Source organism: Gossypium hirsutum, chromosome D13 (genome assembly GCF_007990345.1).
Source record: "Gossypium hirsutum isolate 1008001.06 chromosome D13, Gossypium_hirsutum_v2.1, whole genome shotgun sequence".
Taxonomy (NCBI): domain Eukaryota; kingdom Viridiplantae; phylum Streptophyta; class Magnoliopsida; order Malvales; family Malvaceae; genus Gossypium; species Gossypium hirsutum.
Window position 1 is genome coordinate 49,881,521 of NC_053449.1, and position 16,451 is coordinate 49,897,971.

The 16,451-nt window shown below is 30.5% G+C and overlaps 1 protein-coding gene across 13 annotated transcripts; it reads left to right on the top strand.

The window, feature by feature from the left end:
- The first annotated feature begins 501 nt into the window (after positions 1-501).
- LOC107918367 (protein TIC236, chloroplastic) lies at positions 502-3,611 on the top strand. Of its 13 annotated transcripts, none has more exons than XR_001690074.2 (4): positions 537-793; positions 2,212-2,884; positions 2,963-3,025; positions 3,129-3,611. XR_001690074.2 is itself a non-coding variant. In XM_016847909.2 (3 exons), exons 1-3 carry the CDS (start codon positions 622-624, stop codon positions 3,189-3,191), a joined length of 474 nt encoding a protein of 157 aa, XP_016703398.2. In that variant the 5' UTR covers positions 543-621; the 3' UTR covers positions 3,192-3,611. The 13 variants fall into 13 exon arrangements, 3 of the variants coding, with proteins under 3 accessions (XP_016703398.2, XP_016703397.2, XP_016703399.2); XR_005922958.1 differs by lacking the exon at positions 2,963-3,025 and having other exon boundaries at positions 540-1,169; positions 2,212-2,450; positions 2,713-2,884; XR_005922959.1 differs by lacking the exon at positions 2,963-3,025 and having other exon boundaries at positions 542-1,169; positions 2,212-2,450; positions 2,718-2,884.
- Positions 3,612-16,451: the final 12,840 nt, after the last annotated feature.

A 16,451-nucleotide genomic window follows, 5' to 3' on the forward strand; every position in this document is an offset into this window, starting at 1 on the left:
CATATAATTATAATAAATCATTACAATTCTTACTTTTTATTACAATTCATATATTAGTAAGTAAATATATGATGATGAAGAAAATTATAAATTATAATTATAATAATTCATGAAAAGTGATTACATCACCAACCATAATTAATATACTAATAAATAAATTATTAGAGTAAATATAATAATTTTAATTTTAAAGTATGATATCTATTGCTTTACTGATAAGAAAAAATAAGATACTTTTGTTTTTAATTCGTCTTAATTTTTTTTGAGAAAAAAAACTTAATTTGATTATAATAATAAATAAAAAATTGGTCAAAACTTTAAAATTAAGTTCGTAATTTAAGAAAATTTAAAAGAAATGGGTCATATTATATATTATGACTATTTGAGAAGGTAAGATTAGAAGATAACTAAAATATTAATAATTCAAATAATATAATCGTAATATTATGAACTATAATGTAAGATTCAATCAACTAAATATATCTTAAATTGAGCTTAAGATCACCGTAAAAATATATTTCACTATTTGCATGAATTTAAGGGGGCGTTTGGTTGGGGGAATAGGCATGCATTCCCCCTATTTAGCGGGCCCACCACCAAACGGGCGTTTGGTTGCCCGTAATGCTATTACGTCCCGATTCGGTTATGTGGCTGTTACCTCCATTGGCTGTAATAGCCATTCCCCTCGTGAAGCGGCGATTAGGGATTCCGCCCTTGTTTCCTATTTTCTATTCCATTCTCTGCCCTCATCTACCTTCCATTCCATCGATTCTCCGACGTTTCCCTTCCACAGGTAATTTCCCTTTCCCTTCCATCGATTTCTGCTTCTCTTATGATTTCTGCTTCTTCTTATGATTTCTATTTTCTGGTCCAAATCTTTTCTATTGCATGTTCGATTGAAAAGATGAAAAATTTTCTTGTTTGATTTCCTTGTTAACCCCTTGGCTGATAAAAAAAGATCAGATTTCTTTGTTTTTGTGCCCTAGATTAATCTATTCATTTCCACAGTCATGAAATACTGGTAATGCCCCTTAGATAGTAAACTAAGCATACAAACAGATAGAGACTAAAGAGAGTAATTACCACTCCTAACTCATCTGGATACAACCTACGATTTGAGATCCGATTTTCCCTTCCAATTTTGGCATGTTTCCCTTCCATTTTGCAAGGTAATTTTTTTCCCTTCCATTGATTTCTGCTTCTTCTCGTAGGTTTCTTTTCTTCTCTTTACGTTTCTTTTCTTTTCTCCATTTTATCAAGAACAAAACTTTGCTCGCACTCTTTCCCTATTTTTCTTTTCTTTTCTTTTCTGTAAAATCGATTTCGTTTTTCTTGAAATTTGTATTTCTTGAAATTTGTTGGAGTTCTATTTATTTGCATTTCTTGGAATTTGTTGAAATTTGTTGAAATTTGCATTTCTTGTTGAGTTCTGTTTATTTGCATTTCTTGAAATTTGTTGGAGTTCATGTTTTGGTTTTTGTATTAAGTTGGATTGTTTAAAACCTTGCTGGCTTTTGAGTCGAGAAAAGGCCTTGAATTGTAGTGCTCATGGAGCATTCTGGCTAAATCCTGGAAAACCAGTGGATTTACAACTGATGATGCGATGTGGTAGATGTTAATATCTGGTTTTCGGGTCATTCCATGTCATTCCATATCTGGTTTTGGGGTCATTCTGGCTAAATGGTGACCTTTGCCTTCAGTTAGGTTCTTCAATAACTTGAAAGAGATTCAAGGCAAAATCTCTTATACTGTATTTACTTCTTGTGTTTCAATAATTAGAAACCTCAAATGGAAGCCAAAATTTAAGAGATAGGATACTTTGATTGTGACAAGAAATGAAAGAAAAACAAAAATAAAATTTTTAGTGATTTAAGAAATTTTTTATAGGTGAAATTTCATTGAACTGATAAGTATATGTGCTGGTCTATTCATTTATAAAACTAGGATGTCTTACTTTTCGATCCTATTGAACTTAAACTTATCTTTAGCTTTTGTTCTTATTTTCTGCACAAATTAGGTGGTTAATGAGGAGGTGAAGCTTTTTTGTTAAAGAGAATAAGAAATAATTTCAATTTCCTGAAATGAAGGATATACCAATTTATGTTTACTAAATTTCTTTGAAAGTACAGCCTTTTATCTATGCCTGCATGTCAATTTGTCTGTATTATTTGTTTCTGATCATCCAAGTTAACCATTTATTGTTTTGTGCAGCTAAATCAGCTGATGTAGAGAAGGAGATGGAACAAGTAAACATTAAACCAAGTCTTGATGTCCGCCTTAGTGATTTGAAGCTTGTTTTAGGACTAGAACTGAGGATAGTTTATCCTTTGATTCTAAACTTTGTTGTTAGTGGGGAACTCGAGTTGAATGGCCAAGCTCATCCCAAATGGATTAAACCCAAGGGCATTTTAACATTTGAGAATGGTGATGTGAATCTTGTGGCAACTCAAGTAAGATCTCCTATGCGTTCTACATTACTCTTCTACATTAACATTTAATGAATATGATAATCAAATAATTTCTTATTTTTGCTTTACACAATGAATTAGCCTGTGTGTTAAGGAAGGATAAAGTTAGACCATTCAGAAACTGAAATATCTTTCTTCCCCATGCTGTGCAAATTTGCTTGATATGGAATGAGAAAGTTGAATCTATCATATAGTTTACTTTTTGCCAATTGTGCTCCATCAGTCTAACAACGTAGTTGTCCAGTGTAGTAGGGAATGCATAAGGTTGGCCTGCATAAGCCAGATGGAGGCTAGTGTATGCCCCACAAATCCCTAGTCTGCTCTCTGTTGATCCTACGGCCGATCCTCTCAAATCTTTAGCCAGTAATATATCCTTCGGTACAGAAGTTGAAGTCCAGCTTGGTAAACGTCTGCAGGTAAATAACATTCCATCAGCCTTGATTATCTTTTCCCCACAAGTCAATATTACTGAAAGAGCTCTTCTTTCTTTCAAGTGAATCAATGCATGGATAAGAAGGTGGCCATAACACCATTGTGAACAGCTTTTGGGTGCTTTGGTTGTGTTTATTAATCACTTGGATGTGGCTCAATAGGTTTACATAAAGCCATTAACCATTGTTGAATTTTGTTTTCTAATATTTCCATCCGTCTCTCTTATAGGCCTCTATAGTTATGCAGCTAAAAGACTCAGAGATGGCTATGCAATGGACCTTGATTTACTAGCTTACAAGTCGGCTACGTGTGCTCCTACAATCTGCTCCTTCCAAATGCCTTCTTTTCGAGTATTCTACTACCTCGCAAGACTAACCCATGATCGTGCTTTTCTCTTTTTTTGCCAAACTTGCCATCTGCCACCGGCCAGCTAAAACTGGGCCTGTATAGGTAAAAGTTGCCTACCTTTGAAGTTGAAAGGAGAACAAAAGAGGTGTAAGGACAGGGTGGTAGTTTTTTTCATTAAAATGTAGAGGTAGTTTTTTTTTTGGCCAAAATAAAGGTAGGTTTTTTTGTTACTTATTCTTTGCTGGGAAAATTCCATGAACTTGCTTATGTTTTATCTTTCATCTTTGTACAGATCTATATATAATATAGAATATCGTAGTTTCTTCGAGTGGAAAATCAATGGTATTTCGTTTTTAAATGTAACTACTCCCATTCCATTACAGATTAATTTTTATCTATTTAATTTGTACTATTTGATAAATGTAAACTTTAAATCAGTAAAATTTTTATTTTGCTTTTTTTTTTTGTAAAATTCTCAATAACTTGAATATACATATGAAGTATTTGAAATAAATCATATCGTTTAATATAAATATTATAAATTTTAAAAATAAATATTATATCGATTGTAATGTCAAGTTCGAGTTGGTCATAAAAATTTTATATCTAACTTGAAAGATCGCAAATTGTATTGAAAAATTCTATCAAATGAATTTTGAAATTGTTTATAAAAGTATTTAAGAAATTAAATTACTGAATTCATATAAGAATATTTAATATTAAGAATTTTATTAAATTTATATATTTTTATTAAATTATATTTAATAATAATTATGTTAAAATATGATTAAATTATTTATTATTTATATTAATAATTTTATTAAAATTTAATAACAATAACAATAATCATCTACTTAAAAAAAATTCTACTAAGGGTATTCTAGTCATTTTAGTTTTTTTCCTTATGCTATTACAAAATCATTCCATTCAACCAAACACAAGAATACTATTGTAGTCCTATTTCATTCCATTCAACCAAACAATTGAATTACTATTATGCTTCTATTCAATTACAGCGAACCAAACGTGTAGTAATAGTTTTATGGACGTATTAGATGATTAGAGCAAAGATAGAAATTGAGGTGTGGGAAAACGTTGCCACAATGCAAGGACCTTGCATCCTTTTGTTCCTTGCAACGAGGAAGTAGATGTGAAATAAAATGGTAATTTAATATCAAGCAAAATAGAACCTTATAAGATGGTCTGATAGTTAAGGGTGTTCATCGCCCCAAGTGTGACTTGAGTTCGAGTCACGTTCGTTGTTTGGGCTTTGCGCTGTTATTATAATTAAAAAAAATCGATTTGGAAAATGGCATCGGACTGGTTGAATCCAAAGGTGTAGCCAGGGGGCTGGCAGGGGCCTTGCCATTAGGCCTTTTAGATTTTTTAAAATTTTAATTTAGTAAAGGTAAAATTACACTTTGGTGTCCTTAAAAATGATAAAAATTTGATTTAATCATTTAAAAATTATAAAGATATAGGCTATTCAAATAGAGAAATTGTATTTTTACTTTTTTAAAATTTTAATTTAGTAAAGGTAAAATTACAATTTGGTGCCCTTAAAAATGATAAAAATTTGATTTAATCCTTTAAAAATTATAAAGATATAGGCTATTCAAATAGTGAAATTGTATTTTTACTATTGTAAAAATTAAAATTTAATTTCGCCTCCCCTAAAAAAAATTCTGCCTTCATCCCTAGTTGAATCAACGGTTGAATTAGTTAATTAATTTTTTTATAAATATTTTATTTTTTAAAATTATTTTTTAAATTTTAATAATTATTAATTAAATTGATTTGAACGATAAATTAATAATCTGTCCGGTTTAAATATCAACCCAAATCTAAAAATCATACAAGGGTGGGTAACCGGTGAAGACATTTTGGTGCCAGCCAAGTTGACAATTGTTGGGACCATTGGCTAAATGGTGATAATGTAATGCACCACCTCAAATCGGTGGTTGAAGACTTAATCAACCCAAATATGCTTCTTTAAATAGAAATGGCTTAACACATATATAAGTTTGAGACTTTTTTTTTTATTGTGATGTTTGTGTTTTTTTTATCTAACCTGGTACTTATGTTTGGTAAAAATTATATAATTTAGTATATGAAGTAAATGGTGTTAACCTGATTTGGTTTTATAGTTTATTTGTTTAAAATTTATAATTTATTAATAATATTATAAATTGAATTTTTTCAAAATAAAAAGAAAATCACAGCCATTAAATTATATTTAACAAAATAAACACCAAATTAAATAAATTCACAATTAAAAAAATAATAATAATTCAAACCTAATAATATTGAGAATTAAATTTCATCAAATCAATCTCAAAACTTGAATTAAATATTAAAAAATCAATAATGTTATCTTTGAGTACCAAAACGTATAATTATTACTAAATTTAGGTATGAAATTAAACTAGAAAAGATAATATAATAAAACAATAGACCAAAAAATTGGAGGCAGGCCCAATCCAAATTTCTTTTTTATCTCAGAAGACATGCTGTTAGTGGGCCATCTCTGTTTTGTGCAGTCTCCATGCCCACACACAAGTTTCTTGTGTTCCAATAATTATAGAAATTGTTTAAAAGAAATTATTTTTGTTGATGTTATTAGAGAGGTTTATGATTGATAAAATAAGGTAAATTATCTATTTCCTATCGGAAAGAAAAGCCATAATTAGGGTATTGCACATGCCACACCATGTGATATATTTATGAAGATAAGATAATAAAGAGGGCATGGTCTGTTATTTCAGTATCATAAAATATTACAATCATTTTATAATAGGGGAAAATTAAGGGGGGCACTACACATAAAATTTTATTCTTTGGATTTATATAAGTGTGTGAAGCTATATTTGATAGATTATTGGTTAATATTTTAATCTTTATAAGCCACTTAAAATATTTTATATATTTTTAAATTAAATTTTTGGATATCATTTGATATGTTAATGGTGTAATTTTTTTCAGAGTTAAGATGACGCCACATGTCTTTAATTGACATTAGAATATAGTGTGGAAATTGCTTATTTAGAACATTAGAATGTGTTTACAAATAACATACAATAAATAATAAAATATATTGTTTGAAACTAATTAATAATAACACATGCAAAACGTATTATATTAAAATAAAAAAAAATTAAATTAAATTGTGAATAAAATGAAATTTAATATATAAACTCATTAGAGTATGCATAATACAATTAAAATGTAAATATTATATTAAATTAAAGTCATGGTTTAGTTGTAACATTGTTTAATTATTGTCAATAACTTGAGTTAAATCCAATCATATATAATTTTCTATTTGTTTTTCAGAAATAGAAAGACAAAAATACTCTCGAATTATATAACTAATTTTAATTATGGAATGATATTTTTGAAATTTTCTTAGCTGGGTTGGTGTTCGATTGACTCGTAATACCAACTTAGTTAGGGGCTTAAATACTAATATAAATAAATATATAATTGAGGGAGATTATAAAATATGCATAATACAATTAAAATGTTGATATTATATTAAAATAAATCTTTGGTTCAGTGATAAAATTGTTTTATTAATGTAAATAGCATAAGTTTAAATCTAATCACATACAATTTTTTATTGGTTTTTTAAAAATAAAAAGACTAAAATATCCACAAATAATATAAGTTATTTTAATTACAGAATAACATTTTTGAAATTTCCCTAACCAAGTTGGTGCCCGGTTGACTCATGACACCAACTTAGGGGCTTAAATAATAGTATATAGATAGAGATAGAGATATACAATTGATAGAGATAATAAAGTATGTATAATATAGTTAAAATTTAAATATTAAAATAAAGCTTTGGATTAGTGGTAAAATTGTTTTATTAATATATATAGCACGGGTTCAAATCTAGTTACATATAAATTTTTTATTGATTTTTTAGAAATAAAAATACTAAAATACTCTCAAATAATTTAACATATTTTAATTACGGAAAGACATTTATAAAATTTTGCTAACCAAATTGGTGCTCGATTGACTTGTGGCACTGGCTCAATCAAGGGCTTAAATAATAGTATAGATTTAAAAACAAAAGATAAATAAATGGGACGCATGCTGCATCTAAACTTATTTGTGAAGTTAAAAAAACCTCTGTCACTTGTGTATCAAATAATAATCCAAAATTTCACCTAGAACCTCTTTCAACTTTTTTTTACTTCCTTTCATATGAGTGTAGCATAGGATTCCTAGTCTTTTGTTTTTTAATACAATGACTAGAACTACCCATAATTCCTCCCCAATCCTTAAATAGATGATAATATACTTCAACACACTCGAACCAATGTCTTCCTGCATTTCAATGCCAACTAAACTAACCGTCAATCACCTCTTTCAACTTTTAAATTAGAGGAAAAATACTTATTGTTATAAATCTATTGATAAATGGATGCTCATTTAACTCTCAAAACCTTAAAATTCATTATTTTGTAACTCTTGTAACCCCTAAAGAATTTATAGGGTATCTTAATTATCTTTATTATATATTTGTAACCTATAGTGATTGAGTCCATATAAATAAACGGAATGTACAAGCTTCTTGGATCTAAGAAAAAGTAGAATTATCCTTTTACTTTTATGTCTACTCTTCTATCTTATTTTTACTATAATTCTCTTAGTTTTATAATACGTTATAAGTACGATCTTGCTTAGAATTAAAATTCTTATCTATTATAGATCATACTTATCCTTCATGATTTTTCATATGAAGCTTTAAACACAAGATGCAAAAAGTTTTGCTAGGAGTTTTTATTTAACGTTTCATATTGGATTTTTTTTAAACTCTTGAATAATTATGATGATTTTGTTTAATTTATTTTATTTCTATATTTTAAGGAGGGTAAAAGATTTGATCTCAATATAGATTTTGATCAGAAGTAATTTTATGTCAAATTTTATAGATTACTTGCGGTGCTATTGAACTTTAGTAGAAGATAAGAAATTTAGGTAAATTTACTTATTACGTTACATGCTTATATGTTTATCACATCACAAGCTTATATGTACCTAGATTTTAGTTCATAAAAAAATTACTTTTCTTAATATATGTTATTTGATAGTTGCTTGGTGATGTTTGAATGACAATTGTTTAATTTTAATGTTATCAATTGGTAGATTTGTAAATAATGATCCATAATTTTTTCGATCATCTTTATTAATCAAGGCCTAAGGTTCATCATAATATGTGACTTTGCATCGGTTCTTAGTCATCATTAAATTAACTATTTTATGTGTTTATTTAATGGTTTCAATTTGAATGTATATTCCAAATTCTAGCCAACATGTTTTCGAATTTTGATATCAGTATAATTTTGATTCAGTGTTATTGATGTCGGGGTGTGGAACGACGGAAATGTGCAAGTGTACACAATCGCAACAAGTAATAAAGTGACAAGTAAATGTCGAGTTATCGTACCCACAGGAATGTGAAAAGAATTATTTATGAATGCAATTTTAAAAGCACTTTGGTAAAGAAAAATATTTTGATTTTTGAGGAGGTGATTAAAAACTAGGATTTTAACTAAGTAAAATAAATAAAAATAAAATAAAAGTTCCAATGCATGATTTCAAAAGATGATTTTAATCAAGATGACATAATTGTGCTAGCTTAATTACATTTCTTAACTTAGAATTATTAAACTCATGTTTATGTTGTTAAGAATAAATTCAAGGCAACTCGGTAATTTGCTAACTTATGAACATACTTACCTACCAAAATCTATTTATCTCTTGATTATATCTCTATGACAATTCAACCGATTAAACAAATTTTAATAAGCAAATGTGTTAATGCACATACATACTTATGAAATTGAAATAATCTCTTGTACATATCTCTATGTCAATTTAAACAATTAATTCAATCTCATAAGCACATAAAATATCACATGAGGTAACAATATATTTCTACCTTGAAATAGTTTAATCACAATAATCTTGCAAGTTATGCAAGGCTAATGTATCGCTAGATACCGTTGCTAATTTAACTGTAACTCCCCAAAATTCTTATTTTTCTTATAGTGAAAATGTGACACAATTGTGTATCGGCATTTGTGGTTAAGTGCTCTGGGTGAGTCTAGGAGGTCTTGAGTTCAAGCTCTGACTTTGGTAAATTCTAGTATTTTTCTGACTTAACCCTTATTTCTGGCTAGTAGGCTTTTAATTAAAAGTTTGTAAGTACTTATTAGAATGGGCCTATTGGTTTGATGGTTAAGGGGAGTGTTGGTTGGTAGAAGGTCATGAGTTCGAATCCTTCCGTGAGTATAAGGACAAATATATATTTTTTATTTGCTCGTCAGTTGCAGAGTTTGGGTTGCATTGGAAATCTGAGTAGTGGGAGTTTGGTAGAGAGAATTTAGGGGAGTGGATTTTGGGGTTATCAGATTTTCTGAGCATTATCGATTCCTTTATGTAAAATTTTGATTTTCCCAAAACTCCTCACCTTTCTGACACCATCTCTTCTCCCTTTCTTCTTCACCTTTTGTTTTTCTGTTGTCAAACCTGAATTTTTTCTTTTTCTTTCCATTATTCTTTCTATTTCCATCTCTTTTGTTGGCTACCACACCTTCGTTCCGTTGGGTCAATTTTCGTCGCACGTTCTGGTAAGTAGAGTTTTTGCTCTATTTAACTTACTATTTTTTTCCAACTTTGATTCGGGGGTTTGTGGTGTTTGGCAGCAACATCTCGCGTGGATTAGGGGTCTCATCGTGCTGTTGCGTAACCAACTATTTTGAGGTGCTGGGGTAAGCTTTTCATCGCTTAAGGGGTGCGTTTCTTGTTTTGAATTTAGTTTTAGTTCGATCGATTAAGTGATAAATTGAGTGAAATTGGTCAATTATAGGTTTTGGAGTGCTCGGGGATCGTTGTAGCATCAATCAATACCAGGTGTGTACCCGAAACACAAAAATAAGGGATTCGGTGAAAAGCCGATATTGCCTACTGTTTGGACAACAACAGTGGGCTAATTTTAAAAAAAATCACCATAAATCGTGAGAATCGAGTTAGACGGTGAAAAAAATATGGGATTAAATATATTTGAGTTTAGTTTCTCATAGAAGAAAAGAAGTAAGCAAAATAATTTCATATTATGAGATAATGGAATTTTAGTGAGACAGGGTCAGAATGATTTCGGAATCCCCTGTCCTGACTTCCAAAAATTATTAAAAATTGTATAAAAATAATTATGGGTTATATTTTATATTTTTAAAATTCTGAATGAGTCTATTTTCAAGATATACATCGTCCAAAATCTGTACCAGAAGATAATTAATTTTTAGTACAGAAAGATCGAAACTGCTAGATAGCAGAGTAGGGGAAACTTTAAAGAATAAATTGTACTTACTGGATAAAACAAAAATTCTAAAAATTTTATGGTAAGAAGAGATGTGAGTCTAGCTTCAAGCAAAACTTGTAGACCTTAATTCGGAATTCTGTAGCTTAAGATACAAATAATTTAGTAACAGTGACTCAGGTAGACAGTTTGAAGGATTATAAGTAAATAGTGGAAACACATATGATTAATTATCTAGCATGGGTTACACTAAAATGGATCACGAGGCCAAGGCCAATTTAGGCCATGTGGGCCACAGGGGCGTGTTGGCCCACACGGGCAAACTTCTTGGGCTTGTAGGCTCATTTTCATTGTTTGACTGATAAAGTTGCACGGGTCTCCCAAGTCGACTGTGAACCTACTGTAGGGACGGTAAGTTTACCTAGACCCCTAATTGACTGAAATGACTATATGACTGATATGATTAAGCCTGATGATGTCCCAATGATTTGATACTGTATGCTCTGTTTACATGCATGATATTATGTTACAGCATGTCATATCTGTATATTACATTACATTGGGTTGGGGAATTATAATGTTCAGAGGAAGTGTACTGAAAGGTCTCGAGCCTATGTTACTGGCAGCTCTGCTGTGAACTACTGTTTAATGCCGCATTCGGTTCTCTTTGGAGTGTAGGGATGAGTGTGTTGATTATATCCTCACATGGAGTGTAGGGTTGGACGGAGTTGGAGTGTAGAGGCTGGATGGGTAGGATTTGAAACTGTATATCTGTTACTGCACTGAATATTGATACTATAATGGGCCAAGGCCCAAATGCATGATTGCTTCTGTATTGTAATGGGCTAAGGCCCTATTTGAAACTGAAACTGTACTAAAATGGGCTTAGGCCCAGTTTGCGATTGCCTTCTGACTGTTTGCTTTATATGGGATTACACACTGAGTTTTCGTAAACTCATCCTTCTGATTTGACTGTACAAGTAATCCCCAGACATAGGCGGATCGGTGCGACGGAGGACTCAGTGGTGGCCACACGACCTATTTAGTTCCACTTAGTAATAAATTATAATTTTAATTTTAATTTTAATTTGGGGTATTTTACTGTAATAATGGCCTCTTTGGGTTTTTATTTTAATTTGGGGTTTTTATTGTTTTGATTTACAACTGCTAGTAGTAGGGATAATTGAGTTTTCAAAACGGATCAAACATTTTAGCAAAATTCACACAAACATGCATACTGTTTTGAAAGCTTCCGTAATAAGAGACGTTTTGAAAATTAATAACGTTTTGAAAGAGAATAACTTTTAAATATGAATCACGTTGAAATTGATCGACACGTCTTGGAATTAAGCATAAGAGAGTGTAAAGAGGTGGTAAAGATAAGAGGTTTTCGACGACAACTTATTTTTTTCAAAAAACACTACCATGTGACACCGCCAGATTCGGCCATAACGCCTAGGCCGAGTTGGGGTGTTACATTAACCCTCAGCTAACTTAGATGATTAAACATGTACTGATTAAGTATCGTGTCAATTAATTATAATTTCAATCCGTTTAAAAAATTAATTCATTACTTACCTTACAATTGTAATGCAAGAATAACTTAGTCATGGTTTTACTTAATCAAACATCTTACAGAGGCTTGTAACAACACAAACACAATTTTAATAACTCATGTAGACGAAATGCAATCAACCTAACACAAATTAAATTTAAGCCATATTAATTAAATTAAACATATCAACATCACAAATGTTCATAGACATGTTCATAACAACAGCAATAAAATTAAAATGATAAGGATAAGGAACAAGAATCAAATCCGGTGTTTCTCTGAGGCTTGACTAGCTTACTCTGCTCCTCTTTCTCCGCTTGTTCTTGTTGAACCGAGGCTTCCACGAACACTTGAATTGTAATAGCCCGATTTTCAGTGGTGTCAGAAACAGTGGTTTGAGATCACCAAATCTGACGAGTAAGCTCATAAATTTTATTATTTAATATTTACGAGTCAAATATGGTTTTAAAAATATTTTTGAATTAATAATTTATTTCTTATAATGAATTATTAGGTTCGAATGATAAAACCCTAATTCAAGTGGTTTTAGAAATGAGGTAACGAGACCTCGTTTCTATAAACTGAGCTGTAAATATTTTTATAAATATTTACAAAGTGTCATTAAGGTAGTATTAAAGTTTCGTTGAAAAATTTTAATGTTTTGACAATTAATTAATTAAAAAGGACTAAATTAAAAAAGGTGCAAAACTTGCTAATTATAATAATAAAGTTACTAAATGGCTTGATTAATAAATAAGGAGGGACTTAAGTGATAAATATGCCTAAATTAATGGATGAGGTGGCATATGAATAAAAAATAATAAAATAAAAAGAAACAATGGCAAAATTGTAATTATAGTGAAATTAAATAAGACAAATTGAAATTTAAAAGCATTCTAGGCTTTTCTTCTCCAAGAGAAGGGGGAGAGCTCAAGCTGGTTTTCATATTTTTGCTGCAGGTAAGTTAACTTTAGCTCCGTTTTCAATAATCTTTATGTTTTTGAGGTTGTTAAAATTAAGTCCAGCTAAACCTTACCTTTGTTTTTGATTTTGTTAAAGATTTTGGATGTTTCCATTGATGAATATATATGATTCTTGACGTTAAATTATGAATTTGAGATATTATTTGTTAATTAAAAGTATTTTATTAAGTGATTTTTGATGAATTTCCCGATTAGGGACTAAATTGTTGAAATGGTAAAAATACAAGAGTTTGTTGTGAATTTATTGGAAAATTGGGCTGTATTGAATGCCATGAATATTTCGATAGCTTGAATTTTTATTAAAAATGATTAATTTGCATGTTTTGAGTTCATGGACTAAATTAAATAAAAGTAAAACTTTAAGGGAAATTTTGTAAAAATATCAAAAATGATCAAATTGTATGAAATGAAATTTTTTATTGTCTAAATTAATAAATTTACTGAAATTATTAATTTAGATGAAGATCAGGTGGACATTCGAGGAAAATGGAAAATTACCAAAATTACCAGGTAAGTTCGTGTAAATAAATTTTGTATATTTATATGTTTGAATTGAATGTTGTATTTTTGAATTTGTGTAAATGTCATATATATGAAATTTATTATATATCCGATGATGTTTGATAAATATTAAGTCCAGTTTAAATAAATGAAATTCGATGGATACTAGATTCCCGAATTGGTTGTGGTCCTACATATGTTACGAACACACCACAGCTCGAAAGATCGTCCCGGTATTTGGCCCTCTCAAGCTTCCCGTTATATGGTTCTTGCGAGCTTCCCGTTAATAGATCTTCGGAGCATCACGATCGGTTGTGATCCTGCATGTGTTGTGGGCACACCGCAACTCTTATGAGCGTCCATTTATGTGGCTCTTTGTGAGCTTCCCAATTAAAGGGTTTTTGTGAGCTTCCTGATATGGCTTGCTTAAACTTCTCAATATATGGTTATTTGGAGCTTCCCGATTAATGGCTCTTCGGAGCTACCTGTTATTGGCTCACATGAGCTTCCCAATTATGGCTCTTATGAGCTTTTCGTTATATAGCCCAGATAAACTTCCCATTAATGGCTCACATGAGCTTCCTGTTATATGGCTCGAGAGAGGGCTTCTCGATTATGTGCTCAAATGAGCACCCCCGAATATGAATTGATAGATTTCAGATTCGTACACTTCATGTGTACTACCTTTGTATCCATCGATATTTTAAATGATTCAATGGGTAAAGTTTTGATATGAGATAACATGAGTTCGAAATGAATTACCGGTATATACCTGAAATACATGGAAATGATATTTATTTGATATATTGAAACATGACATGAAAAATACATGTATGTGAAACTTGCTTGATAATTATGTATATTCATGATTATGAAATGTTACCGGAATAAATATACACGAAATTCACGAAAATGATGATACATGAAATATTGATATAATGAAATGAATGATAATGTTTATAAAGAAACGGCAGGAGAATGATATGTCGAGACGAGTAATAAACTCAAGTGTGACATGTCAAGAAAATAAGTTTATCAATATTGAATTTATATGTGATATGTGCAAGTACGCTAACCAGTGTTGTCGCTTGATGCTTAGGCAAGTGCCAAGCTATTGGTTGAATGGAAATATGATTATTTATATGATGCATTGAATTGGTAAGTATTTAAGTGAAAATATGCTAGTGCTCATGAAAAAGTGGTAAGATTTAAATTATGCAATTTCTTATGAAATGACTTATCATGTGATCAATTCAAAAAAGGCTTTGGTTAAATGATATGTTTATGACTTGTGTGTCATGCATATGGAATAACCATGTAAAGTAAAGAAATGCAAATGAAAATAAAGAAATTTGGAAGAGTTAAAGTTATATAAAATCCTACTAAGCTTGGGATAATATGTATAAGTGATACTGTGGATTTATTCACCTTGTGAATTGATGAATATAGCTTCATGAGTATTGTGGTATCAATATTGGGTTATTCTTGATATGTATAGATTTCATATTTGAAATGAACTAAAATGATTAAAGACTACACTAGCTTACTAAACATTCATTGCTTACGTATTTGTTTTTATTTATCCTATAGATTATCGGAAGCTCGAACGGGTTGGAAGCTTGTCGGAGTTTTATCACACTATCCATTGGTTCTATCGATAATTTTGGATGATTTGATTCTGGTTATAAAGGGATGTATAAGTTAATTTGGCCAATGTTGGCTCATTAATGTTTTGTTATATTTAGCCATAGGAATGGCTTGTGATGAACATGTTTTGATGTGCATATAAGAGTCTATATCATGTTAGATGTGAGTGTTTGGTATAGTTGAATGATGATAATCTTATAGATATGTTAATACTTAGTACAATTATGCATATATGTGAAGTTGGTCAATTTGATAAGTTTGAATACTAGAGTATATGTGATGATAATATATGTATAAAACTTGGATTTAGTTTGATTTGAATGCTACGATATAGGTTGTTGATGTGTAAAAGTGTTGAGTTAGGTTGATGACAAATGGGGTGAGAAATGTGGCTTGAAAATGACCTATTTTAGTCCACACAGGTAGAGACACAGGCGTGTGTCCCCTGCACCTAGGAAAAAAATTAAAATTTTGTGAAAAATTCTCTAAGTACCCGGTTTAGTCCTGACTTATTTCTAATGCATGTTTTGGGTCTCAAGGACTTATATAAGGGACTTTATGAATAATATATTGACATGAATGTTAAATAATATGAAATGTCTGTATTTGATCTGTTTATTTCGGTAATGCTTTATAACCCTATTCTGGCAACAGATACAGGTTAGGGGTGTTACATGAATGTTGTTCCAAATGATGGTTGAATGACTCTTTTTCAAGAGGTGAAATCGGCAAAGGAATAGGGGAAGAAAATAAAGAACAATGGAAGCGAATAAAGAGAGAAAAGTGAGAGAGAAGTGAAAAAATGAATGAGTTTTGAGATATGTTTAAAGTGAGAAACCAAGGGGGTATTTATAGGTTGAGAAGGCTGCTAAAAATAGCAAAAATTAGCAGCCAAAGACTCCCCCCACGACCGGCCTCACATGTGGCATGTTCAAAGATTTCAAACATTCTATTTTTAGGTAGGGGCAAATCTTGAAAGGCATGAATAGTGGAGGGGTTTGAACGCAAACTGAAGGAGTCTTCAAGGGCAATTTTACAAGCCAAATAATCAGCCAAGCAAGCTGATTAGGTCAGCATGTGGGACGGTTTTGGGCTGCCCAGTGCTCGGTTGGATCGGTTTTCTCAATTCAGCTCAACTGGACTTCTTTTCATAATTAATTAATAATAATTTATTTAACCTA